Source organism: Onthophagus taurus, chromosome 2, assembly GCF_036711975.1.
Source record: "Onthophagus taurus isolate NC chromosome 2, IU_Otau_3.0, whole genome shotgun sequence".
Classification (NCBI taxonomy): domain Eukaryota; kingdom Metazoa; phylum Arthropoda; class Insecta; order Coleoptera; family Scarabaeidae; genus Onthophagus; species Onthophagus taurus.
Window position 1 is genome coordinate 15,341,844 of NC_091967.1, and position 27,482 is coordinate 15,369,325.

At 33.0% G+C, this 27,482-nt stretch overlaps 1 protein-coding gene across 3 annotated transcripts in view; it reads left to right on the top strand.

Moving 5' to 3' along the window:
* LOC111426935 (phosphodiesterase dunce) overlaps window positions 1-27,482 on the top strand; it is a 256,405-nt gene that overhangs the window by 45,592 nt on the left and 183,331 nt on the right. The window contains exon 1 of one of the 3 annotated variants that reach the window (XM_023061841.2): window positions 13,048-14,164. The exons of the other annotated variants lie outside the window; for them this stretch is intronic. Within the exon in view, the coding sequence (XP_022917609.2) occupies window positions 14,076-14,164 (89 nt within the window). The 5' untranslated portion in view covers window positions 13,048-14,075. Of the gene's footprint in view, window positions 1-13,047; window positions 14,165-27,482 lie in introns of those variants that run through there. 3 annotated transcript variants of the gene reach the window in all.

The following is a 27,482-nucleotide window of genomic DNA, read 5'->3' on the forward strand; positions in this document are numbered from 1 at the left end:
TATATTCTTTTTTATGAAACGCTTCGTTAGTCCTATTCTCCTTGATTTGCGTCAGCCAGCTGTTGGTTTTCTCGACTTTAACAACTTTGTCTGTCAGTCTGTTAGTTCCCATTATGTCAGGATAAATAGAGCCTTGTTTAAGGGTGTGCAATACGAAACTGTTCCGCACAATCGAGCTCCGCAAGTTAGCAACACCGACAATGGTCCTGGTAGAGAATGGCGACCTACGATACCATCATCAGTCACTATGCTTTGCTTTGGCCACGGTATTTGTTCTAGGAAAACATAAACGTCATATCCGATACAACGTTTTCAATACCGCAAAACTATCATTTGTGTAGCAAAAGCATGATGAGACAAATGGAATTGTAATTGTACGGATATTTACAAATTAATGAATTGAATTTATTTTTATTGATTTTTATTTGTATTACATTGAGAAAGATAAAATTAGTCTTGCGTTTAAAATTAAATTGAGTGCGGAAACATAGCGAACATTAACGTCCATTTAATTTAAAATATCGCTCACGCTTCTTTCGTAACGTGAAAATGCTAATAATATAACCGGCATTTTCGTATTCAAAAGAATCTGAGGTTAACCTGCTGCTAGAGTCGTTCCGTATTTCCGCACCGGATTAAATCCCACGAGGGTTTGTCGAGTGCGGTTACAAAGAAAAATTCTCTTCCTCCCTTTACCAGAATTCAAAGCTATAAAAATTTAGTGTACACATAATTATAATAGGTACACTCTCTTTAGATAGTGATTGTGTTTATGTGTTGGGTTTTAGTTCTGCTCCTTGAAGTCTAGGAAGTTCAAGATAAAATAAAGTGATACCACTTATAATAAAACTTTTCTATGACTATCAAGATCTGAAAATTTAATAATATTTTATGACGATACTACGTTATAAAGTTTAATGTGCTATATACGTGTTAGAGTTTAATCTACCCTAAAATTGCTAAGATATTGACAGTAACAAGAACTGTATTGCTGCAACAGTCGTAAAATAAACTGCATTATTATTAAATTACACATCTAATTTAAAATGAATGAGATAAATGTGGGTATTGTATAAATGAAAAAAATTGAGAGTAAAGTTGATAGTCATTAGCGTGATGAAAGCGAACCATTTATGAGTTTCAAAATAACTTTGTCCATAAATTTTAATATTAGTCTTTACGATCGACTTAACCTTGAAAGTTTCGCATTCTCGATTCGGATGGAACGTTTCGCTAAAGCGATTTTCCCAGAAATAAAGGTACCTCGAAACGAACGTTACTCGGGGTGAACGACGTGTCAAGTTGTGGTGCCCTATCCATAGGTATTAATAACCTACACACTTGCTCAGATACTATGGTTAGAACCGACATCGGGTCTTTTGATAGGCGGCGACTGGAAACTCAAAGAGAGAGCAAAAACGCGGCTCCTTCAGCGGAAGGAGGACGCTTAGAAGGTGGAGAGAAATGGATAGAGAGCGTCCATGATGCCCGCGCACGTCTCGTTCTGACTCCATATTGATCACGAGGGGTTTTCTGTACCCACCGTGTCCGAAAATATGTACAGAGTTGATCCAGACCTTCCTATCTTATGGCCACCTACATAAAAGTTTAATACTGAAACGGGTAGTAACGTGGACCGGTGTGAAATTACTTAACATTTTCCAACAGAAAAATAAAAAGCATTTTCAACTTGGCTAACACCACAGATTTTACTTTTTCGTTTCTTATACATAGATTTATGAAATTTTTAGTTGCGCATTTCAAACGATTCGCGTAAATTTTACTCAGGTGCAATCATAAGATAGGTTTAATTTCTGCTCAAATTTAAGCGTTAATGAAAAATTGCCGAGGGCGAAGTTATGAAGTGCATTCCAATTAAACTTGTTGAGCGTTGGCTCGCAGTGTTAACGTTTAGTACTCTCAAATATTTTCCAGACGAATTCGCAAAATATAGTTGAGGTATTTTTATAATAACCCAGCTGATGAGTGGTTTTATTGAACGGAGGTAATGAAATAACTAATGAAAAAACAAAATAATCATAAGTGTTTCAAAAGTCATATTAATTCTTTTAGTTCTACAAAATAAATATATACAAGTACAGTAAAATCTCGATATAAGGGGTTAATATGGAGAAGAGAGTGTCCATCATAGCCAAAAGTCTGTTATATGAAAAAAATTTAATTTGCATATAATTTTTAATCAAGTTTTTGTTCAATGAAAACTGTACAATGATCTAACGCTAAATAATAACTATGACAAGAACTAACACTAGCATTAAAACTAACACTAGACCTAGAACTTGAAACATTCGGGTTTAGCCGTCTTAAGAGACGTGCGCTAAACCTGAACGTTTCCAGTTCAAATATTCGGGTTTAGCCAGCCGTGCGTCTTCACACATTTATATTTAAATATACTGATGTATTAAACAGATGATATTAATAGTATGACTTGAAAATATTTTGTAAAAGTCCATTCTAACGAAGTTTTATTAAGGTTTTACTGAATTTATTGTTTTATTTTTGTTTACATTAATTAATGTTTGAAGTAATTGACTGGAACGCTCCCGGAGGGTTCAAACTGCCATCACCTACCATGTGATAACGCAAGCTAGCTGCATTATTATATTATTTATGGTTATTAGTTTAATGCCGATGCATAATAACAGAAAGTGCTAATTTGTGTAACCTACTTGTTTTGTATCAATATAATTTACATTTGAAATTTTGAAGTAATTTTTTTAATTTTATGTTATGTATTTGTATAAAAATGTCTTTTTATGATTTATGCGAAATCTTAAAAACCTGAATAAAATTTATGTTGTCCTTGAACCCTCACAAGAATAAAATCGATTCTCCACCCCTCTAATGTCACACATATTTCCATTAAACCAAGCGAGGTGGAATATAAAACCGATTGCATAGTCAGACGAGGTAACCACTTTAAGGAATAAGAAAGAAGTGATGTTTGCCAACATAAAGATTCGTGAAGCCGGGGTTTAATGGATTATCTTGGAAAAATAACCAAGATTTTTTATTGCTCCGTCGACTTGTTTTCCATAGTTTGTGAACATAAATTTAACGGCTCCATATTAACTTTGTATTGATTTGGTATTACCTATGTGAAAACACATAGAACGACTATGTAGTTTAAATGCATTTTGTGGCAATAAATTATGCAACGCGGACATTTACGCTTTAGAATGCATATTTTACGTTATGATTGCACACTATGTGTGTTATCTGTACAAGTGATTATTTCCAAAAATAATATCGCATTTTTAACTTCACATATTTTATAACACTAGGAAATTATGAACGTCATTTTTTAAATATTTACGTTGAAACCACCTTTTCATTTGCTGTGTTAACGAATCGATTTTAATATTTAGTTACTTGATGTTTTACACACAAGAGTAAAGTAAAAACGTGAACAATGGGATTATGGATCGATGAACGCGAAATGTTAACTTTGTACACGTTTAATTAAAATACTATTAAAATAATTTTATTAAATCCTTAGAAAGTTTTTCAAACAAACTACAGCTAAATTTTTTTAATTAAATGAAACAAAATTTTATGCTGATCTCGTACAAACCACTTTATTTACCAAAGTTGTTTTTGCCACTATAAAAATAAATCTGCGAGTTAAAATCCTTTTAGAATACCCACACGTATAAGTAGACCGTAATTGCCAGTATATGGATATGTCGGGAAAGCCAATACGGTTGCAGGTATGACGGGCTCAAGTCTGCATATGGCTTTATAGTTCGTAGGATCGCACGGTTGACAAACGCGGTCGAAGCCAAAGAGTAATTTGTCAGTACGTGCGATTCGAAACAACCGTCGTTTGACGAAAATAACACAACATTGAGGCCAAACTGGGCATCGCATTTTCCTATAGTGCTAATTTCGCTGCTAACGAAACACTTCGTTGCAATTACTGATGTTTTTGTGGTGGCGCTAAAAAAGACATGCACTTAAGAACAGAGAATCCCGCTCACTATTCCATCCCGTTGCATTTCCTCCGTTAGCGCAGTCGTAAATATTTAACCGTAGTGTTTACCATCTTGTCGCCGCATTCGCTTTATGCACAAAGGAGGATTCATTTGTCACTTAAACAAACTCTTAAAGAAGTTTGTTTTACATAGATAAACAGTAATTATTTAAATATTTCTCTTCAAATCTTTATCGAGATTAAACAAACTGAAATCGTGACAGGCATTGTTTATATCAGTCTTAATCAATTCTTGGAGGTGACACGTCCGGCACATCCATCATATTGTGTATTAATCGGCCAAAAGCAAACATTCAACCACTACTATAATGACATATTAGTCGCGTTACTATATATGTCGACTTTATTAAATGTCGTAAAGACGAAACTAGTTACTCGAAATGTACGGGAAATATTCTACATCTGCAGGTTAATTTTCCTGACATGACTTGGATGTCATCCACTCCCAAATCTTACTACACCTTTCAAACGTTTTATGTTTTTATATTATTAAATAGTACGTTTAATTTTTATTTATTTTATTTTACTGCTTTTAGACATGTATTTGAAAACGCACCCACATTGTTGCATGTCACGCCCTCAAGTATTACCAAGATTTTTTAATTTACATTCCCTATAGGTATACAAAAGTATGCTGAATTAGCTTTAATCGACACGTCACGTCCAAACCCACGTTTAATTAAATATAAAAATTGTATATATTCAATTAATTCCTTCTTGTGTTTATTTCTTAACCAACAGAGACTGATTAATCATTTTATAAACAAAATTATTTGTTATTTATGGATTTTTACTTTATTATCAAATCTAATAATAATTTCTGATTTCTTATCTTTTAGCAACTTGATGCATTTTAGACTGTATCACACATAGTGTAAAACCGTCAGGTTTTAAATAATTTTCTATGCTTTCTGCAACTGGTTCGTGTAAGAAAACAATTATTTCAAAATTAGTAGGCGTCCTGTCATTAACATCTTTACTCGGACAGAATATAGATTCAACATCTAATTAAATCAATAATGTTTAAAATGTTACGGGAGGTTTTCGTAGTTCGAACAACATGACAACTGATTACCCCATCAAAAGTGGGGAAAAGTCATAAACATCGCTTGTCCAAGATGCAGAAAATCACTCCTCGATGCCGGTAGTGCACGCAGTCTGTAGGGTCGGCCTCACTTAACATGTATATTGTTTCTTTTTCACCGCTGAATATTTGATGAACGAAATATCACCGCCTTCGTGACTAGATCAAGTTGGCGTTCAATTGTGTTAATGGTGGAACCCGCAACGTTATGAAATTCTGTAATTAATTCTCAATCGCCCTTTATGAAATAACTGTGGTTATTTCATGATTATCAGTACTTGTTAATATCGACGTTGGCCATCAATTGACACTACAGAACACCATGACCTTTTGGTCTGCTCCGAAATGAACACAATTTCGCTGTTATTCGAGGATTACCTTGCGTCGCACAGAAGCGAATTAGTTAAAAATCTTGGCCAAAAAGATATTTTTGTCAATTTTTTACTTAAAAATTGGTGGAAATTAAAAAATATCTATACAATTAACAAGGATGAAGTATTTTATGATATACTGCGATTTTATTTAATTGTACCTACCCATACTTTTATACATAGGGTGGTCCGTTACTACTGGGACACAGAGGAACAGTGAATTCCTTACATTAAATTGTTACGATTTAATCCAATTTATGTTAGTCCAATTGTTAATAATAACGAAAATACTGATGATTAAAGTTAATACTTTATTTTCGCTTTTCTTTAAATATTTCGTTTTCTCTTGCATTGTGACCATGAAAATTGGTACATTACCATTTTTTAAGACGATAAATAATAATTTGGTATTAGTTTTGATTTATCTTTCCGATGGCACTGCCTGCCTTAAAAAACTCCTTTAAAGTAGACATATCCTTTTCACCGTTAAAATTTTTGCAACTCACACAACTTGAAACAGTTTCTCAGACATTTTTACATAAATTTGGTATACCTACCAAGCTACTCTAAAGTTCTCCGTTTCCAAGATAATCACTGTTTAAAGGCACTTTGCAAAATTTAATTATGCTCAGTAAATATTAGTTGGCGTTGAAAATGATTTTATTTCGTGAAACACTAGACTAACACCGTCAATTGGCATTAATACTAGAGTATTGGCATTAATACTAGAGTATTAATGCTAATTGACAGTGAAAATTATTAAAGAAAAATGAAAATAAAGTATAAACTTTACCCATCTGTATCTTCGTTATTATTAACAAGTGGACTAAGATATATTGGGTTAAATCGTAATAATTTAATGTAAGGAATTCACTGTTGCTCTGTGTCCCATTAGTAACGGACCAGTCTGTATAAGACGTATGGTTAATAATTTTCAAGGAAAAAATCTTGCAAATAATAAATTGAATAGACACAATAACAACTTTTAATATTTTACCGAAAACTTAGTGTGTCAATTCAATTTTTTAAGTTCTTTCTAGAAAATTATTAACTTTAGAACGCTAACATCTCATACTAAAATTAATTAGTGTTTCAGAAAATAAATTGTAATTTTCAATTTAATAGTGAAAAAGTGTCCCTTTATCTTTATTTTCTAATTGCAAATGCGCTCCCAAAACAAACAGCACATAGCAGAATTATGATTTTTTTCGGAATTTTATACACACACTATATTAAAAATTTATTTTAAGGTAAAACTGCAAAATACCGCAAGAATTTCTAGTAAAATCTACAATAGTAGGCCTTATACTACAACACGTATACAATATTACTTTTGAACAATGTTAAACAATTTATTTTTTGCCCATCTAAATATCGTAAAATAAATTATTTTCTGAATTTCAAGATATGATGTAATCAAACAACATTACAAAAATACTAATAACCGAATTGTTGCTTTCTGTATATTATACAATTCTACTTACCGCCAGCAATAGGTTCTATGATAGATTTTCAAAATATATAAAAAAAGTGTAAAGGAAAAAATTAATTAAAAACCCCAATTTTTACCGACGTTTTTTCTAGGTGATAACTGTTTACTAAACAATCAACTAAAATATTTTGGCGGCAATTGTTACAATAATTATAAATAAGGTGTTTCAAGGCACCTTGGGGTTTACTTAATCAAATAGCAATAATTGCATTTTCAATCTTATTCCTTAAATTTTTCCAATTTTGGCCGAGATTTTTAAAAAATTCGCCTGTGTGCGTCGTCGGGTAATCCTCGAGATGGAACCATAAGAAAATCTTCGAAGTAGACATTTTGGAAAATAGAGTTGGAATCGAGTTTAGTCAAGATTTGGGTTACCCAACTACTCTTCTTAAAATCCTGGTTAGGTTATCAGACGATCCTTCAATTGTAGAAACGCTTTCAAAAATACCTTATTGTCTAGATAAATATTTCTCGTCTGTTTTGATCATAATGTATGGGTTGCTGAACATTTGTATGAAGAGTTTTTGCTTTTTGGGTATATATGATGATATCTCTTTTTAAAACCATATAATGAGGTATCTACTTCCCTCTTTCTATCGGGTAAAAATTTTTTCTCTTATTTTTTTTAGCATTCCTACCTAAGCAAACTAGGTCTTTTTATTTCCTGATCAATTTGAATTAAACTAAATCTACTTTCTTCTCTGCCTTCATCAATTTTTTACCACCAATACGTTTGTAGTGTATTTCTAACCGCTATGATAACCAATGTTCCATACCCACTGAACTTTTCATACCTGTCAGGTAGTGGTCGCCCAACATCAATACTCTCACCCCTTGCTGAGTCCAAACTGTAGTAATATGTTTGTGAGATAAGATCGCCCTGACCTTAGAGTTAATGGTTAAATTTTGCCTACAGATACTGTTATAAGGATATTATGCTGAGTAGCTTCTTAAAGTCATCTCTTGATTTTGTTGCTGTTGGGTTTTAAACGTCCTTACTGAACACGTCTATGGCATTTAGATCAAGGCTTATATTATTGGGTGGTAATTTCCAGCGATTTAAGTACTCATGAAAATTATGGAAAAATATATAGATCGTAACTCCCTTCAAGTAAAGTAAAGAGGAGAAATCCATAAAAATCTATCCCTTATTACTTAAACTTTTGATTGAATAATTTATTTGTTTTTCTGATATAATAATGTGATATGAAAAATATTATAGTTTTAGGATCATAAAACTAATGCTATCGTGATAGAGTTGAAATATATGTGTTTTATATGTAATTTTTATGGCCCTATAATATGAGATGTAGATAAATCTCAAGCATTAAATTTCAACAGTAATATAATACACAATAAAATGTTCAGCTGCAAAGATCCCAATTTTTAAATTTTAGCTCAACTAAGATACAAAACGTTATAAAAGTATTTTCTGAAAAACCTGAGTAATATTTTGACCTATTTCTATGTTTATAAAAGTGTACTGCCGAAGTGGAGCAGCATTGCAGAAGTAATCTCGGAGGAAGGATTATATATTTTTTATTCTTTGATATATTCAGAAATGAAACAGGATACAATGGAAAATCTATTGAACTATAAAATAAATAGTCCCATTCTGTATTCAGAAGAGGAATGAGAAATACGAATACAAATTTCGAGGTTATTGAAAACTGACAAATAGATATCTGTGCACTATCTATATAACACCTGCATATATCTATATATTTGTGATCAATTGAAGAATAAGGGCCGTATTAAAGTTCGAATAAATCTTTATAAAAACATAAATCATTTCGTTACTTACTATAGTAGTGATAAGATGTTTTTCATCCATCCACTGTCGAAACATGTCTATACATTTAATTGATATTTTTCGAATATTGAATAGGAGTTAATTAAAACCTACTTTTGTATAGTTATGGTACAATATCTTATAAGTGCACATTATGGTCCGTATACTATTAGGTTTCATCGCCATACACACGAACCACATCAAACGGTTTAATTAAATTAATTATTAACTGAATATTACAATTTTCATAAGTGCGGTGTCAAAACCTTCCCCAAAACATGCTAATGGAATTTGCTCGATGCTATTAACGTAATGTACAGCGAAAGAAGGCTTAACGAGTATACACTAGCCGCCAATTTTCCCGTTAAATTAACGCGATAATTTATTTTGTAGCTGCTGTCAGCTACGTAAGCTTGGAATGTAGTCTGATACGCCGTCGAATTCTCTGGAGAAACCGCCCGCCCACAGGGCTTAATAGAGGATCAGCTGGATGGATTAAATCGTTGCAAATAACTTCGGTATTCCTGCATTGATCCTTCGATGAGCTTATCGAATTGCGGTTTATGTTGAAACCGTTGAGAGGTTCTGTTGAGAGGTTGATAGTCTACGACAAGATTGAATCTGATTACGAATTCCTACGAAATCAAATCCAAATTTAACGTTCAAAAACTTCATAAAAATTTAAAAAAAAAATGCCCTTGTACGTTTCCCCTTTTAAATTTAATTGCGTTTAGCGATGTCGTTATTTCTCATTAGTATACATGTTTGGTATTAGTATAGTATGGGTTTTTGTTTTGCAAATAAATTGTTCGAAACTAAAAGCAATAATTAAGTTTTTCATTTTGCCGTTATCTTGGTGGTTTTTTTTCATAAACTGATAAAAATCCCCACCAATTTTATAATTAAAAATTCCTTTAGCCATCTAGAGGTTTAATGTAAGGATAAAATATGCTAGAAAGACGTTTATATCTCCGGAATTTTATTGGTCAATTCCGCCACCATCCATCGTACCCTTTTATGTATCAAATTTATCAATGTCATCCTAGATTTTAAGCGATAATATCTCGCAAATTGTTCATTCCTAGTTTATGGTGATGCTCATTATTCTGTAGCCATATACATCAGCTATTTATCATGGCGACTATCCATCGAGTGTCATCCATTAAATCGAGTATCTGAAGTGACATGTCAATTAATTGAATGGGTTCGTAACTTTAAGATAATGTTAGATTATATATTAAAGGTGGGAATATATACAGTAAAAGTTCTATATAACGAATTAATTCTAGGAAGGGAATGTCCGTTATAGCAAAAAGAAAAATTTTTAATTTGCACTTTAAACTGAACTTGAATGAATAATTTTAATTCACACAAGTTCAGTCTATCTGGCTTTGTATTTATACCAAGGACGGTAGAATCTAAGAGGACTGCTACATCCTGGGAGCAGGTGCACAGATCGAAGGCCCGTTCGTGACGTCACGTAACTACTATTTCACATTTTGAATTAGCAAAGCAAATGCTTAATTTATTCTCTTCGTGTCTTGTAATCTTGATAGTTTGAGACTCAAGGGAAAAAATATGAAATAAAGACCTTAATTGAGTTTAGCCGTTCGTTTCTTAAGACGGCTAAACCCGAATGTTTCTAGTTCTAGGTCTAGTGTTATTTCTAGTTTTGAGCGTTAACATTTATATTTAAATAAACTGATGTATTAAGGCCCCTAGATATTTACTCTAACTAGTAGTTAGCCTATCCTCTTGATAATTCGAAATGGTAAAAGTCGTTTTGGGGTTATCTTCTAGATCAGCGAAACCCTGGGGTTCCATGGAAAACACTCAAGGGTTCCGTGAATCGTACTTGATATTTTCTACGTAACATCAGCTTCAACGTCTAGCTGTTTTAAAAAACATAGTGATGAAAACAATAACGCCGATACAAACCAAATCGCCCCAAAAGAAAATAAGCCAGTTATAAATGCTTCTACAAGTGTTGAATCCAAAATAGTTACTAAAAAACAAAGGAGGTATGATGAAAGTTATATATCCTTAGGATTTATGAATAGTAATGCTAATCCACAGTGCGTTATATGCAACAAAGTTCTTCCAAATAGCTCTATGGCTCCAGTTAAGATGCGTCGACACTTGGAATCTGTTCATGGGGACCTTAAAGAAAAAAATGTTGAATTTTTCAAGCGAAAGTGTGACGAATGACACGATAACTCAGCGCATCAGATATTTAGCAACCAATATAAAGAATGAACTTACTTTTCGCCTGAAATCATGCAAATTTGCATTACAAATGGACGAATCTACCGATGTAGCTGGACTCGCAATATTAATTGTCATCGTTAGGTACCAGCATGAAAACGCAATATCAGAGGATCTTCTCTTATGCAAATATCTACCAACACATACTACTGGACTAGAAATATTTAGTCTCCTAAATTCTTTTCTTGAACACAATGAAATACCATGACACAACTGCATCGATGTCTGTACAGATAGAGCAAAAACCATAAGTGGCGCAATTAATGGGGCTGTACAGCTTATTAAAAATATCGCCAAAAACTGTTCTAGCAGTCACTGTATGCTTTATAGGTAGGCACTTGCTGCAAAGAAATTATCCCCCAGTTATAAGAAGGCTCTCGATGAGGTGGTCAAAATCATTAACTTCATAAAATCTCGGCCTCTAAATAATCGTTTATTCAATATCTCTTCTGTACATACTGAAGTCAGATGGTTGTCACGAGGAAAGATACTAACCAGTTTTGTTTAAACTAAGGGACGAAGTACGTGCTTGTTTAGAACATAATTTCGAATTGAAAGATCGATTATTATCCAATTTTTATCAAAAATTGGCTGCTTAAAATTGCATGTTAAAGCGACATTTTTACGAAGATCAATAATCTTAATTTAACACTTCAGAGCAAAAAGGTAAATGTATGTCTTGCTTTGAAGAAAAAAATAGAATTTTGGATAATTTGTGTGCGCTCCAATGAATATGATAGCTTCCCAACTATAAAAGACTTTTTGGAAGAGGAAAAGATTGAAATAGGGAAATAATATCTTTATTGAAGAAGTTTTTCAATACCTAAAAAGAAAGGTTTGAGAAAGGTTTGAGTGAAGCTTTTAATGAATATTTTCCGAATGACAGGCAGATTAAATATCAACAAGAACTGTGGATTAAAAATCCATTCATTATCAATACACGACCTTCAACCATGTCGTCAAAAAAGTATGAAACTTTGATTGAAATGACATCTCATTCATCGTTGCAAGAAAAATTCAAATCAATTCCGTTAGTGCAATTTTGGTGCAGTGTGAAAGATGAATATCCTCAATTGTCGCAAAAGGGCGTGTTGGTACTTTTACCATTTGGTACTACATATATGTGTGAAATGGGATTCTCAGCTTATGTGTCGACAAAAAATAAATATCGCAACAAACTTGACGCCGAACCTGACATGAGAATTCAATTTTCATCCATAAAGCCTAATATTAAGTATATCTGCGGTAATACAAATCAGCGCCACTCTTCCCATTAAACGTTGCTTTATTAACTTTTGTATTAATTTTGAAAGTACTTTTTGAAGCAAACAAATATTATTTAAAATAATTACAATTATTGAATGATTTCCACGATAAATCTGGTCATTAAAAGGGTTCCACTCATCAAAAAGTTTAAAAAACGCTGCTCTAGATGAACGTTATCCGGTAGGTAGATTAACAACCACTTTAACTAGAGGTGGTAAAAATAGGCCTAAATAGGTAATATTAATAGTATGACTTAAAAGTTAATTATCCGAGGTCCGTTATATTATGGATTCTACTTTTTATTAATTGAAAATATTTTATTGAAATGAAATTGGAAAGAAAGTTACTTAACGTAGAATAATCCTTCATTGCGATTGTAGTGTTAGTTGTACTTTAAGTTCTTAAAGAATCACTGATTGAAAATTCCCATTGATCTTAATCGGATAGTTAAAGATCCCCAACTGTGGTTTTTACTCTTTCCCACAACTAATCGGCGTCAGCCAAGCGTTTCGTTACCTTCGGCCTCCAACCAACTATAAGTTTTTTGTACTGAGTGATCCGCAATAAATAGTACCTCGGCGTCGACGTCGTGCTTCGGGCGTCTGTGCAATATACCAGACGTCGCGGGTAAACATCCCTCGAAGTTCGGCGCCGTTGGAGGGGAGACGGCAACGCCACCGGTGGTGAGGCTTAGTACCAAATTGGAGCTGTGCAGGTCAGCGCGCGATCCGCTGCTAACGCTGAACGTGTACACGTTACCGTGCGGAGGATGTGAGCGTACCACGTCCGGTTCACTTGTTTTTTTCAAATATTTTTTTGTTTTCCCCTCCCCTCCTCTCCTCCCGAAATGATTTGCGAGGATTGAAGAATAAAACCGGCGGTACGGTAGAAATAACTGCGTCGACGACGTCGGTAAACTACTACGGTTGATTGGTAATTGTGCGTCCGACCTCGGATTCGAATGTTATTTGAAAATGCATAATGGTGTCGACGAATTGTGTATTTCTATAAGGAAACCGATGCTTCATTGTGAAATCGGGTAACATTATGCCGGCATGTTGTAAAAAATAAAATTTGTGCGGTTGTGGACGCCGACGACGTTAGCGCCGTCGTAGGAGTCGTTTATCCCCTCCTCCTCCTCTCTCTCCACTCCGTTGAATCCTTTCCCACGTGCGTTTGAAAATCGGGAAACAGTTCGTATCTGTCGCGTTATCAATTTCATCAAACCAGGCCGCTCGGTGTAGATTACTGGGAAACCATCCATGTGTTTGACAATCAATAACAAGCGATAATAAACAACTTCGTCGTGCAACTCGCAACAGGTTGAGATGACGATGATGATGATGTTGAGTTTGTCTTTGTTTATTGGTGATTCTTGTTGGTGGTGTTATTATTGTTTATCGCGTTGAGAGACACAAGAAAGCTTCACGCTGGTGGGCGTCTGGAAGTGTTGCTTGCCTTGGTGCGGGCCGGCCGAAGGCAAGGCCCCTCCTTCCCCACAACTTTCCCCAGCTTTAGACAGCCTACCCAGGGCAAGACAGCCCTCTCCCCATCTTCAAGATATCGTCGAGGAGGACGCTGAATACCAAGACGAAACAATCTTTGAGGAACCCTCTGAACTCCAACCGTTAGGAACCCGAATTAGCTATAAGAAACGAAGGAATGTTCAATCTCCTTCACCTACACTTTCAATAAAAACCACCAGAAAAAGCCAACGTACTAGATCGGCGACGAGCACCACTTCCAGTGAAGGATCCAGTGCGGGTCCTCCTGCTGTTGCAGCCGGAAAAATGCAAGCAGAACAAGGATCTATTGGTGATCTTCAACGATACCATAATCGATATTTAAGGAATCGGAGACACACGTTAGCTAATGTTCGGTAAGAAAAAAACAATTCTTAGAAGTAATTTGATTTCTTGAGAATCTAAACATATTATTAAATCAGCACATCACCTGTTTACATCTCATTAATAAGAGGACGTTATATGAAACGTCACTGGTGATCACACGACACGACGATCCCGCATAACGCTGCAAGGTTAAAGCAAATTAAAAAATTGTTGCCATGTTACCATGGGTCAATGGAGTCATTGTACTGATTGTCGCTTAGATCACTCTAAATAAGCGGTAATTTTTGCTGTACTCTTAAGTCGTTTTGCGCAAAGAACGTCATGGTATTAATGAAAATTTAATGACCGTTAAATTTTGTTTTAACTGTATCATCTTTTTGTAGTAGTCATTTAGTTATCTAACTTCCTGAGGTAATAAAAAAACATGTTTTAGTGTTTTATAACAAATGATACAGTTAGATTCAAATAAGTTTATTACATATACGGGTTTACAAATTAATGTTGATGTATATGTGTATTAAAAATTTTGGACATATTTTTGCTTAAGATAATTTACCGTTGAAATTTTAAGTGATTAATTATGTAATTTTATGGTTTCATAAACATTATTTTTCAATAAACAACAAGGCTACATTTTCCTATACTTTTGAAGTCATTGCTTTCGTTTATTTTTATTACTATTACGGGTGCGGTTTGCTTCTTTTTTTACTCTTTTTACTATTTATTTATGTAACATTTTTCTCTCTTAGTTGTTTGCACGCTTTCCATTGTTTGTCTCGAATTAAATTTATTCGGTTAATAACCCTTTTTCCACGACTTTATGATAGTCTATAGAATTTTTAAATAATTGCATCCGTTGGTTTTCATTACTGATCTCGGTTTATTCACCATCTTTACCTTCTTCAAATATATCTGAATTATTGTTTATTTAGTTAACTTTATTGTCATATGACTGTTATATCCAATATTAAAAATTAGTATAAGTTTCTTTACATTCAAACACTCCTCTTAGTAATCAATTGCTTTATGAGTTGCTGAAAAAATTCTTTAAGGATTTTACTCTAGACTCTACCACTAAGTTTTGTTTAACCTTTTAAAAGCAGTTGAAGAGCCTCTACGTTATAGTGGATGTGAAATCTATGTTTGGTGTCCAGGTATTGCAATGCAAATACCTAAGGCATAAGTCTGATGCTAGCTGTTTCTGGTATTCCAGTGGATATCTCCGGATCTTTCTCTACTGTAACTAGTGCAGTGTCATCAGCAAACGTAGTCCTCTCCAACTATGATATGTTACGATACAAGGAAGGACCCAGTACATGGCAAAGCTACTTTTATCTCTTTCAAGTCCATCTTTTTGTTCAACTCTGAAGAGTGTCTCAGAGGTGATGTTAAAATCTCTTCGAAGTATTTGGTTTTGTTTGCGTATTAAGCCTTTGTACCAAACTTTAAAAAAGGTTTGTGGGATATCTAGGAAGAGTGCCAAGCAGAATTTCTTTTCTTCATATGGTGTCGGGTATTCTATGTACTTTTGTATCTTAAAAAAAATATTGAAAAAGAAGTCTAGAAAGGGTTTTTTTCGGTATCAGTAGACCATTCAGACGTCTGTTTTCTTTTGGTCGTGGTTAGCTTGGAGCTTCAATTTACGTGTTTGGAGTTGTAATCCGTGCAAGCTATAAATCTTTCTCCTAAATGTGTTCGGAAAGATAGGAGAGAATTCTTTTTTATATGTTATGGCTTAGCGAGCTGGAAACTACACCGATTTTCAACTCTTTAGATCCCATTACTGTTAGATGTGAAGTGGATGATATTAAACAAAAATAATATTAAATATTAATATAATAAAAAAATATTAATATAATTTAATATGAATTGTCTTAATAAAAAACGAGGTTACTGAAAAAATAATGTAAACAATCACATTTTTGTTTACACAAAATCTACAGTTTAGAACATTTAGCGGACATGATTACTAATTAGTTATTTAAACAATAAATATTTATCCAAATAACTGAAATAGATAATTTTGTTTCGGGGATTTAAAACATTTTTATTACGATGTTAATCTAATTCGGATTTTCCATAACATTAAATTATTACAGCGGGAGATAGATTTTGGATTACAACCCTATAAAAATTAATGATGTTTGAATATTTGCTCATTTTACGATCATGGTGGGATTGAGTTGAAATAAAATTGATTGTACAAATACCGTATACCACGTATTTAATTATCTGGAAGGTAGTTTATCTTGAACGAGCAATTATTTTATATTCCATGGATACATTATTTTGAAATTGCTAGAATATTTTGTTTTAAAATATTTCCTCGTTATCTATATCGATGATGATTAAGCGCTTTGTTAAATATTGAAACAAATCGGATATTGGCTATATCAATTCTATATTTTATGGGAGATTTTGAACGTAAACACCTCAAGAAATCTATCGATATCAGCCATATTGCTCTACCATTTCGTTAATATTCTAAATCAAATGTAATAGATTTAATATGTATATTCTGATGTGATGGTTAAATACACTGCTATTTTCTTATATAATAGAAAAGTGTTCACTTGTCCTGCATTCATCCCGAAAAACCAATCACAATTCCTTCACGTCACTTCCATCCTATTTAGGTATGATAATCAAATAAAAATTTTATGCTCGTCACAATTGTTGGAAAGAACTTCTGCCGTGTGAAACAGATCTCAGTTAAAGCCACAACTTTAAAGCTCGTGTTCATCTTAGCAGAATAAACAATAGAAGACATTTTGGCAATTTGCAGAGCATTCCGTCTACATCGGCGTCGCTCTTAATCAGTACGGAGCAAGTTGGAGTTCTCTCCAACAAATATTTCAGCCATTTCACATTCAGACATATTTGTAATTTTTATCGTTTTCCGAACTTTTAGTTTTCTTCTATATTTCTATATAAACATAGATATATCACTGTCTTCGCTAACATTTAAATACTTTTATACAGTGTGCGGCAAAATTATGGAATAAGTTCATAAAACGCTTATAAATACATTACAGACTATCTGAATAAAGCAATAAATATTCGTGTTGAATTTATTAAACTTAAAACTAACCAAACTAATACCTAAGAAAATATTACATGATATATATAGGTACATCTAAAACTTTATCAAATATTTGCTAGTTATAGTCTATAATTAGAACTATTTCAACTTATTAACAAACTTGTTGGTAATTATGAAGATAATTATCTCAAAGTTAAGTTGCATTTTAGTTGCTCACTATAAATAGTTAATGTGAAATAGTTTGTGAAATGACCGTATCGATCTGACCTCTGGACTCGTGTGCTAAACCGAAATATCGCAACTCCTACAATTAAACTTGATGATTTCCTGAAATTAGGTCTCGCTTTACATCAATTTGTTTTTACTTAAACATTTCCGCAAAATTAAACAGCTATTAACAGAATACTAATTTTATAGTTTCTCATAAGCAGATTTTAAAGAACGAATGATGATTTTAACACGTATTAACAAGAGTGTTTATTTATGTCTCCTTTCTTTGTTAAATGATGTTAATTTACTTGTTAATAATACTTACTAATATTTCTACGATAACTATATCATGTGGTATTTGCGGAATTTTGACGTTGCAGTTGTTTTTTGTTTCACCAAGTAATAGCAAGGACAATGCAATGTTTTCTTTTTTTTCTAAGCTTTTTTAGCTTCGTTAATTGTGGTAATTTATATCGAAAGGTTAATATCAAAGTACAAATTTACATTATACTTTTTTGAAATTGTGTGGATCATTTTGTTGTAATATATATCCTGATAACGTAATTTTACGGCTTCCTCGAAGAATTATACAACTTTTTTTCTTGGGAAGTATAACAATAAAACTGATGGTGTCTTTAAACTCATTATCGTTTCGTGTTAAAATGTAGCCCCTTCGTTCGCGATAAACCGCATCGTGGTGCGGCTTTTCATCGGGCGCTATAAACCCGAGCCGTTCTTATTCTGTTTTTTTAATCTTCGCTTTGCAATAAACGTGCAATAAAGAGGTGCGGTATTACGTTTGCCGTCATCTGATGAACGACATAAAAACGAGTGGACGTGGCAACAGGTACTACACACCTCTTACATTATCTGTTGCGTCTCTAAATGGAAGCGTACAGTTTTTTAACTGCTTTTCTTTTTATCATAATTATTTATAAAAAGTTTACGTATAATTAATATCGAAAATATATTGAAATAGCTTATGTTATGAAAACAACAAAGTTCATACAGCATACACCAGCAATCGATAAAGCTCATTTAATCACGTCCAGTACTAATAAGCTTGTATAAGCTGTGCTATGTAATGTTTGAACAAAGTCCCCTTAGGGATTGAATCCGAATTTACATTTCAAACTGCAAATGTGTGTTATATTTATTCGGATATTGATCGCGTTCTCTTAGAAATTGCTACACAACCGCTGTACAATTTTAACCTTTCCTTGAAATGATCCTCAAATAGCTGTGATTGAATAATAACTCAAGGTGCGGTGGCGTTAAGTTACGATTCTATTAAAATTCGGCACGTTGCTTCTCTTTTCACGCGTATTGATTACACCACCTACTCTATGTCATGTATCTCTCTTTTAAATTCGTTGAAAACCGCATCTCCACGGGAATACACTTCGTGAAATTTTTCGTTGAATGCAGGAAATGAATATTACAGCGCGAATGGTTTCCTTGGATATTACTCTAGAAGCGATTTCTCGGTCCGACTGCAAAGGCGTTACACGAAGGAGGTTGTTGTAACTTCCAGCATCGAGACTGCCTCAGGGGTCGCAGAAATTTACTCGATTTGGTTCTCGCATCAATTCCTTTTGCAATCACCACCGACCATTTTACCATCCGCAGTTTCTATACTGTAGAAGAAGCATATCACAAAACAATCTTTTAGAAGTGCATCTAAGTAGAAATTGATTTCCTTTTATGATTCAAAGTGAATTACGACAGCCTTTTGTTGAAATAACGGCTGTAAATAACAACGTAAATAAGATTCAATTGAAAATAAACACTTTTTCTTGAAGAATTTTTTTAAAGTTGTTGCGGTACTTTAATGAACGCAATGAATAAAATAAGAAAAATTGTTTGTAATAAAATTATAAACAAACAAAAGAAATTTAATAATATAATTTGTTTTAATTTTTTTTTTGTTATTAAAAAATTCATCGATTTAAAGTAAATTAAATAAAATCAATTGGTTGTTTTTATTCTTTTCCTCTCTTTCCAAATATTTTTTCATTCACGACTTCATTACTATAACTTGTTTAATAATGGGTTTTACTTTCGCAACAGTCTAATAATTTAGCCGAAGAAGCAGTAACGGAGTTACAATGTAAGGGTGAATGTTGGTCATAATAGAACTAGTAAAATACGCTAAAGTTGGGAAATCTGTGATATAATTAGTTTCATAAAATGTCTTCCGTCTTATTAAGTCTTGGACTTTCTAACAACCATCTTAAACAATTTCTATAACTTTTAAGTATTGCATCACTATAAATATTTTTCCTAATAATCTATTATAGGTACCTATAATTAATGTCAACCACAAGTAATTAGAAATTGCAAAGCAATTGTTTGCAAACATTTTACAAGCTTCTATATCAATCTGTTCATAAAATTGGTAAGGTTGCTCAGTTGCACCATCTATTAATTTTTAACCTTCCCACTCGAGCTCGAGTTCAAACCCTCCACCATAAACACTGCCTCATTTAAATATTAAACTGAGACTAACTAAGTTAAACAAGAATTTGGCTGAGGACGCAGACCGAGTCAAGTCGAAAGTAATTGCGATAAGAATATTTGTAACTCGGGCGCTGCAGCGGCGTCGCTCGAGTGCAAAGGGTTAATCAGGTAACTATTCTGGGCAGTGGTACTTGTATTCTGAGTAGTTATACTTGCTCTTGATTGTTATTGATTATTATTACTTAACTGCTCCAAACTGGTATTTCTGTACTACATCTATCTTTTGTTGAAACCTGCTTTTGGTAGTCTTTGTTGTTCAAAGCGGTTTAATAGCTGGTGTTAAACCGACATTGCCTATAGCTTCCCCAAATGAATTTTTCACTTCGCGGGTGTAACGTAACTCATTAATCTGCTTAATAAGTGTCCTCTGCGAGTATGAAGGGCTATCATCTCTTCAATCTTTCACACTACTGGGAGGGCCTACTTAATCAGCATTCCTTATTCAACCCGACGGACCACCGTAATGTTTCGTGACACTGGACCACAAAGAGGAGTTCGCAAGTTCTTCCTGCACAAGGATTTATCCCGCGTATTAAAAAATAGGTTTAATTACACTCTTGCGAAGGAATCTCTCATTAACATCTATAATGTTTGAAACACCTTAATGGAGTATTGGAGGACTGCGTTATGGAGAACATCCTGATCCTTTTCTGTGTAACTTCTGGTTAACGAGTGTACCATCAAGGTGTAATTGGAAATAAGCACTACAATCTTTGTAAAATTTTGGAAAGACATAACATACTCGATCGACGCTCTCAGGTTCGATTCCGGATGTTGAAGCGGTCTTAGTTAGTTTTAAATTTGAGCACACACCTTACTTAATCAGTCTCCCTACAAAATTTACTAACATCTTTCTTTTTATGTCAGCAAAATATTTACAAGCACCATGAATTACCATCCCATCATACAAAGTGAAGTCGAGACAAAAAGTAGTGTATATAAACCTACTGGGTAACAAAAAGGACCCATTTTATGTTTCTGCAATAAATTAAATAATTAAGTTAATAAACCTGAAGATACACCTTCCGAACAGTTGCTTTGATTTTTTCCCAAATAATTTGGGTGATTTTAGTGACGAGCAAGATAAACGATTTTATCAAGACAAGTGGGAAGGGGTCTCTGGAATACCAATATGATGGAAAACGCTATATTAGAAACTTTCAGTAAAAGTTTATGTAAGAAAGTTACTTTTCGCATAAATGTTTACAATATAAATAAAATGGAAGTGCTGTTTTCAGCATGGAATTTGCCAAAGCTTGTTTACATATTATTAATGTTAAATCTATTTTTACTAAGTTTTCTTACTTTTAAGCTTTTAACCCTTTGCGGTCGGTGTCCATTTATTACGATTACATTTTTAAATCGTAAAGCGAAATCTGCCGAAACAAAGGGTTAATATACTCATAGTTAAGAATTAAATTATAACAATTATTACATTAATGCCATTTAGCTTATACATTTTTGTTGTAATTTCTCTTTTTTTTTTTAAATTTAGTGAATTAATTCTATTAAACTTCCCAGCTTTTAGCTTTAGGAAATTATAGACAAACAATATGGATGTTCCTGGTGTTGCTTTCCGGGTTTCGAGAAAAGTTTGAAATTACATTGCAAGATTAATGTCCTAATATAATACAAAGTTAGTTTGTATAAAATCTAATTTGGTTCGGTTAATTGAATGGTTAACCTCGCCATAACGGAATTATAATTGAATTCCCGCGTTGAGGCCAAAATTATACGCAGAGGAATCTACCATATGACGTTCCAGCACCGATCCGATTGCTTAAATTATGCGTTTCGATTACTCTACCTGTACACGTGTGATTGATTTGTGTTCGTTTCACTGGATGTAAATTGTATGATGTTCATTGGTTACATATTCTAGCTTGGGAATTATTCAATTACGGTTAAATCGGCAAGATAATGTTGCGGTATATTTAGACCACATTCGGACACAGCATAGAACATGAGACCTGCGCGTTAGCATCTCAACAATTATTCTCTTAGGCCCACTTTTACCACCTCTTGATAAATTTATCCGATAGATAAATAATAAGAACGCTTAAAACCGCTGTAACCATGGTAATTATCTATCGGTTAAATTTATCAAGAGGTGGTAAAAGTGGGTCTTCTAAGACAGGTTCTCAAGAGAAGTTTTTGTCAAGATTATTTTTTATTTTTCTTTTATTAGTCTTTAACGGAATGAAAACGTTCGCGTAAAATTTCATTGAACTTCTAAATATAGGGTACAGGTGTTGGATAGGGCATTGAGCCAACTCTTCCTAAACATTAGTTCGTTATGAATGCGCCGTTCACACCCACAATAAATGCGTTTTAATTGATTTACGTCGTTCTATAATCGCTAACGGGAACACGATTTTTGTAAACTTATCGACAGCACGTTTATTCCCTTTATGTTTCAAGTACATATTATAAAGGACGTGTCTGGTACAAAACCTAGCACCTGCAAAGAACATTTATCCGCACTTCAAAGCTAAGCTTTTAATATTTTAGAAAAAACTTTGACCTTTTAAACTTGAAAATAAGTAATTTGTTGAGACTTTGATAAAATTGCCTTTTCCCATTTCGTCGTTCAATATCTCGTTCTTTGAACATTTTAGATCACTATTTTATGCGTCAATTCAATCAGTTATTGATTCTATTCAGTTCTTGTAACTAGAATCGTTCCTCTTCGAACTTTTCCGGATATTTTCCCCAGTTTTCTTTTTAGCAGATTTCTACTGAAATTGTACTCCGAGCCACGTCTTTTGAAACGTCTTTCATTCTGATAATGATATTACGTTCGACGTTCAAAATCTATTTTCTTTTATAACTTGAATTATTTTGATTAATCACCGTTGAAATTTTTTCAATAACAAAGAAAAAATTAAAAATGATATTGTTATAAACACAGACTTTTGAAATGAAATTATTATTTCCAAGTAACGATCAGATTTTTCAAGGGATAAAAAAATAACGGTATGATAAATGGCATCGGGAAGTTGAACGAAACATTAATGGCCAGTTCTTTCTTTTTGTTTTCACTTGTTAGATCGATCGGTAAAGCGGAGACTCACCGACTGAAAGAGAAGTTTATTTTATACGCGAGGATGTCGTAAATTTACCACCACATTGCTCGCCAAAACTAAAAGAAGATAAATAGTTTCAGATGCTTATAAAGTTTAATTCGTAACGTAATGCTTCAGATAGCTACTGTTTTTATTTAATTTTGAATAGATACAGATTAACTTAGAGCAGTTGACTCCTAAATAATCAAGTTTCAGTGTTCAAGTAAAGCTTTGAATAATGGATAGTATAGTGATGCATTATTTATACGTAAATTTTTTTAAAGAAAACACAATTTATATTACGTATTAACGTGTAGTATTGCATATGACACATTATACGTAACCTACCTCTTACTATAAAATTTTTATCAACTAACTGTAATTTAGGTCTCTTAGAACACGGTACTTCCGTTGAATAAGTTACTACTCTTAGAATGAATTATCTGTTGAACGTACTAAGCCTTGGCAACCTTCCAGTTTATTCCTAGATATCCATAACCACATTTTTTGTTAGGTTTTGTTGTAACATAAAATTACTCACTTCATTTATTCCATAAAATCATTTCCTGCACTTTGAATGACGTCACAAAAGCAGCTACTCAACAAAAATAAACAGTTACTTCAAAAAATTATAAATAATTTCAAAGGGTTAATATAAAATTTTATTGCCTTTGTAAATGTTTTGATCTAAAATTGTCTTTTATGGATTGTCGTGTATTTTAAATAGCGCAATTTTCAAATGTCAAACAACTTCTCTTATCCAAATTATATGTTTCGAACTGTACCCAGTAAATCCATTTCGAATTCATGCCAATCCATCGGATCCGAGTTTCTTTCGACCCTAGCGAGACGCTTCTACGAATTGTTTTGGGTGTTTTAGACGACATCCATTCTCCCTCGGGAGTAGGGTCGGAACGTTCTTGGGCGGACCTTCCCTTTAAATCATCCTGCCCGGTAGAGAGCGTGCGACTATCTCTTGAGGGAAATAAAATGCCTTCAGGTAGACTCGAATAATTCTTTGTGGCTGAGAGAGCATTCGCCTCTCCAAGTGTAGTCGTTATTTTTAATCAAAATAAGATTTTATCTTGGAAGCAGATTCATTTTATTAATTGTGGGATTTGCAGAATATTAGGTATCAAATATATTTCAATGAAACTCATTGAATCATATTATATTATTAATCTAAATTAAATTAAATTAGTTACTATTTAATAATAAAAACATTTTAAAGTTTTGTTCTAATCCTATTTTATTCAATTAGTAACGGTCGAATATTACCGTTTTCGCGCTAATGAATCTTTTGATGTGACAATTTGGCACTAACAATACACCACGTCTTTTGAGATTCGCTTCGGCAATTTTGCGGGTTTAATCAGGTCTCTGTATTCACCTCACGGACTATGTGCTTTCAGGATATTTCCCAACAAAGCCAGACTAATTGAGGATTCATTCAATTCAGTTTATCTCCGCGGCCACTTTACCGGTAGCGCAGCGACGCTATCGTCACTCGCCAAATCCTTCATGTTACCCTTTCATATTACTAAATATCCCGGCGACGCCACCATTTGGGAGTATAATAGATTATTATGGTTCGTTTCTTTAAACAACTATTGTATCGTAATCGCCGGATATCACATCATATTTTAGAATTTTGAGAAACAAATGTTAACTTAATACATCCTACATAGGCTATGTAGCTTACCACAACAGATAGTCTTAATATAAACTATAAATTTAATATCAAATTGTTAAATATTTCATTTTAAATATACGTGTCCACGATATTGTTGCAATTAGCTGTGACTACAAATTTCGGTATTACATTAACATTATAGATCTGGGTCAACTTTTATGCTCCATCCAACAACCGAATGGTTCACTCAACCTGAACATATACACAACATCTTTCATGTAAACTCTTACATTAAATAAAGATACATGGTTAATATGTTATATGTGTCTTTGTAGTTGTGATATACATTCAGATATAAAATTTCAATCAAATTACGTAAGCGGATATTTACTTATATTTTAAATATTTTAGATTCCTAATTTAGACTTTGAATTTAACAAATAAAATTTATTTCATGTCATAAATAGCTGCATGGAGGAAGTTTGATCGATTTTTCAGTAACCAGGTTGAGCGTTTTTTACAAAAAAGATTTAATTGACGCTTTGAATGTGACACTTTTTGAAAATAAAGCTAAAAAATCTCCAAATTGGTTTGAAATTGCAGACTAAAACCTTTTTAACCTTATTAGAGATTATCTGATATTAGGTTGTGCCAAGTATTAAGCTTCCAGGTTTAATGGGTTTTCTAGAAAATATTTTATAAATCACAAGCTTAAATTTCACGTTTTTCGTTCTCGACCCAGTACGGTATCTATTGTATACGTTAGATAAGCTTCACAAAAGTCGCAATATATGCATCCAAATTTTCAACATACTTTAAACATAATTCAGGACTGGATGAAAACGTCTTCTGCGAGCTTTTCTATGTTTCTAATGAGACCATTCAATGTGACATCTAAGTACATAAACGAAGTGATCCACTAGTTCAGCTTATAGTACAGTGTTTGTGTTCTCTCTTTGACCCATATGTTTGAAGTTATTGAAATGTATATGTCAAATGTGCCCAACAGCTGAGGGTGTAAGTTTAATCGACGAAGCTCTTTTTTAACTTCATCCTTAAAGTGCGTATGTTCGTAGAATGTTTTCAAGAAGATCGTGCACTGTTTCTGAGAATACTCCTGTTCGCCTAGAGCTCGTGTAACGTCTCGTCGCTTGTTGGAAACTTGAAAGGATTTGTTCGCCAAACAAGAGTACTTACTTTATGTGTAGACGCTGAATTCTTCGCATTGTCATTTTCCAGATGGAGTGCACAAACGAACACGTTTTAAGATTAATTGAAAATGTCATGATTTGGAAATATTATTTGCAGTTATCAAAGCATCGCAAAGTTCTAGAATAATTCTAGATATCAACTGTTTTGATATTCTAAAAAGGTACATTAAACTTGTATATGAATCTCCAGTAGCTAAAAATCGTAATTAGTGCAAGCCTTTCATGTGTCAGAATTATTTTTCTGTAGTTCAATCAATTGTGGACATACGACAAAAGTTTCTAAATCCACTTCCATCTTCTATTTTTAAATCTGCCAATAAGTTAGTACCACTGCATTGCATTCAATTTTGAAAAAGACGTTTGTAAATAAGACGTAAAAAAACGTTTGTAAATATGAGTCTCTCCTCATTCTTTACTTCTATTGAAGTAAAACCAACATCCAAATAGTTGCATACAATTACAACATTTGACATATTCATTTCTTTGTTGCACTACTATTTGCTACTATAATTTTGTTAGAATTAGAATATTCGAAGGCTAAGCTTAAACGATACATATCATTACTGCATGTACATCCGATTATTGAAGTTTATCGAAAGTTGTAAAATATTCTAAGTCTCTACACCTACTCACAACCTCAACGTAATAGTAATAACAGATAAGGTATAAGCTTATCATCCTAACGTAAACAGCACCAACCTAAGTCACATTGTTGGATTTTGGAGATGTGAGCTCTTTAGCATTGGAAAATAAAATCTTAACTTTGTTTTAAATGACAAGGGTAAAGAACCGCACCTCCTTTTATAAGTGTTCACTTTCCAATATTCAGTATCATAAGCTATAGCTCAATCAATAAATCACAAATTATACTCTCCATATCAAAGAGAATATCTCACAATACCAGGAAGGAAAGTCAAATTGAGAATTATTTCGGGTTATTTATGTAATTGAAATTTTAATGTTAAAAATAGTTGTATCGAAAGCAATTTGAAAAGTGCATATCGGCGTTCACCCGTAAACTTTTGTTTTAAAGCACTACAAAACCTATACTCTTCACTCTGGTTGCTTGAAGCGTGGTAGTTTACTCGATCTTTTACGGTGCATTAAAAATCACCACAGGGGTACTTTTAAATGCCAATAAATCCCACGAGCACCTATACTCTATTATTCTAGAATACATTGCGTTGTCGTTCTCTTGAATTAACTAAAATTTGAATTAATAATGTATGAACTATGAAATTAAACTATCAAGTAACTCATATTGATTTAATTTTAATAGATAATAGCTTCTAGTCCTCAAATATCTCTAAGAATTTCAATATTACTGTATACTTAAACGCTTACATTATTTTATAAATCAGTTAACTGTTTTGAAAACGGAGTTGTATCAATTTACATTATAATAAATTTAATTATATTTAGGTAATTAACTGGGTCTGCATAGTCAAATAATAAAGATTCAATCAAATTGGACTCATTGGTGTACTTTCAAAACAACGAATAATTGCAATCATTAATTGGACAAAAGAATAACTGAACATATAGTTTAGTTTATTTCGACAACCTATTATTTAATATTAATATATTATTACATAATTCACAATTGATTACAGAGGTAAATGAATTATTTGGTTCCATTCAATTTTAAATGTTTTATTCAAGAAT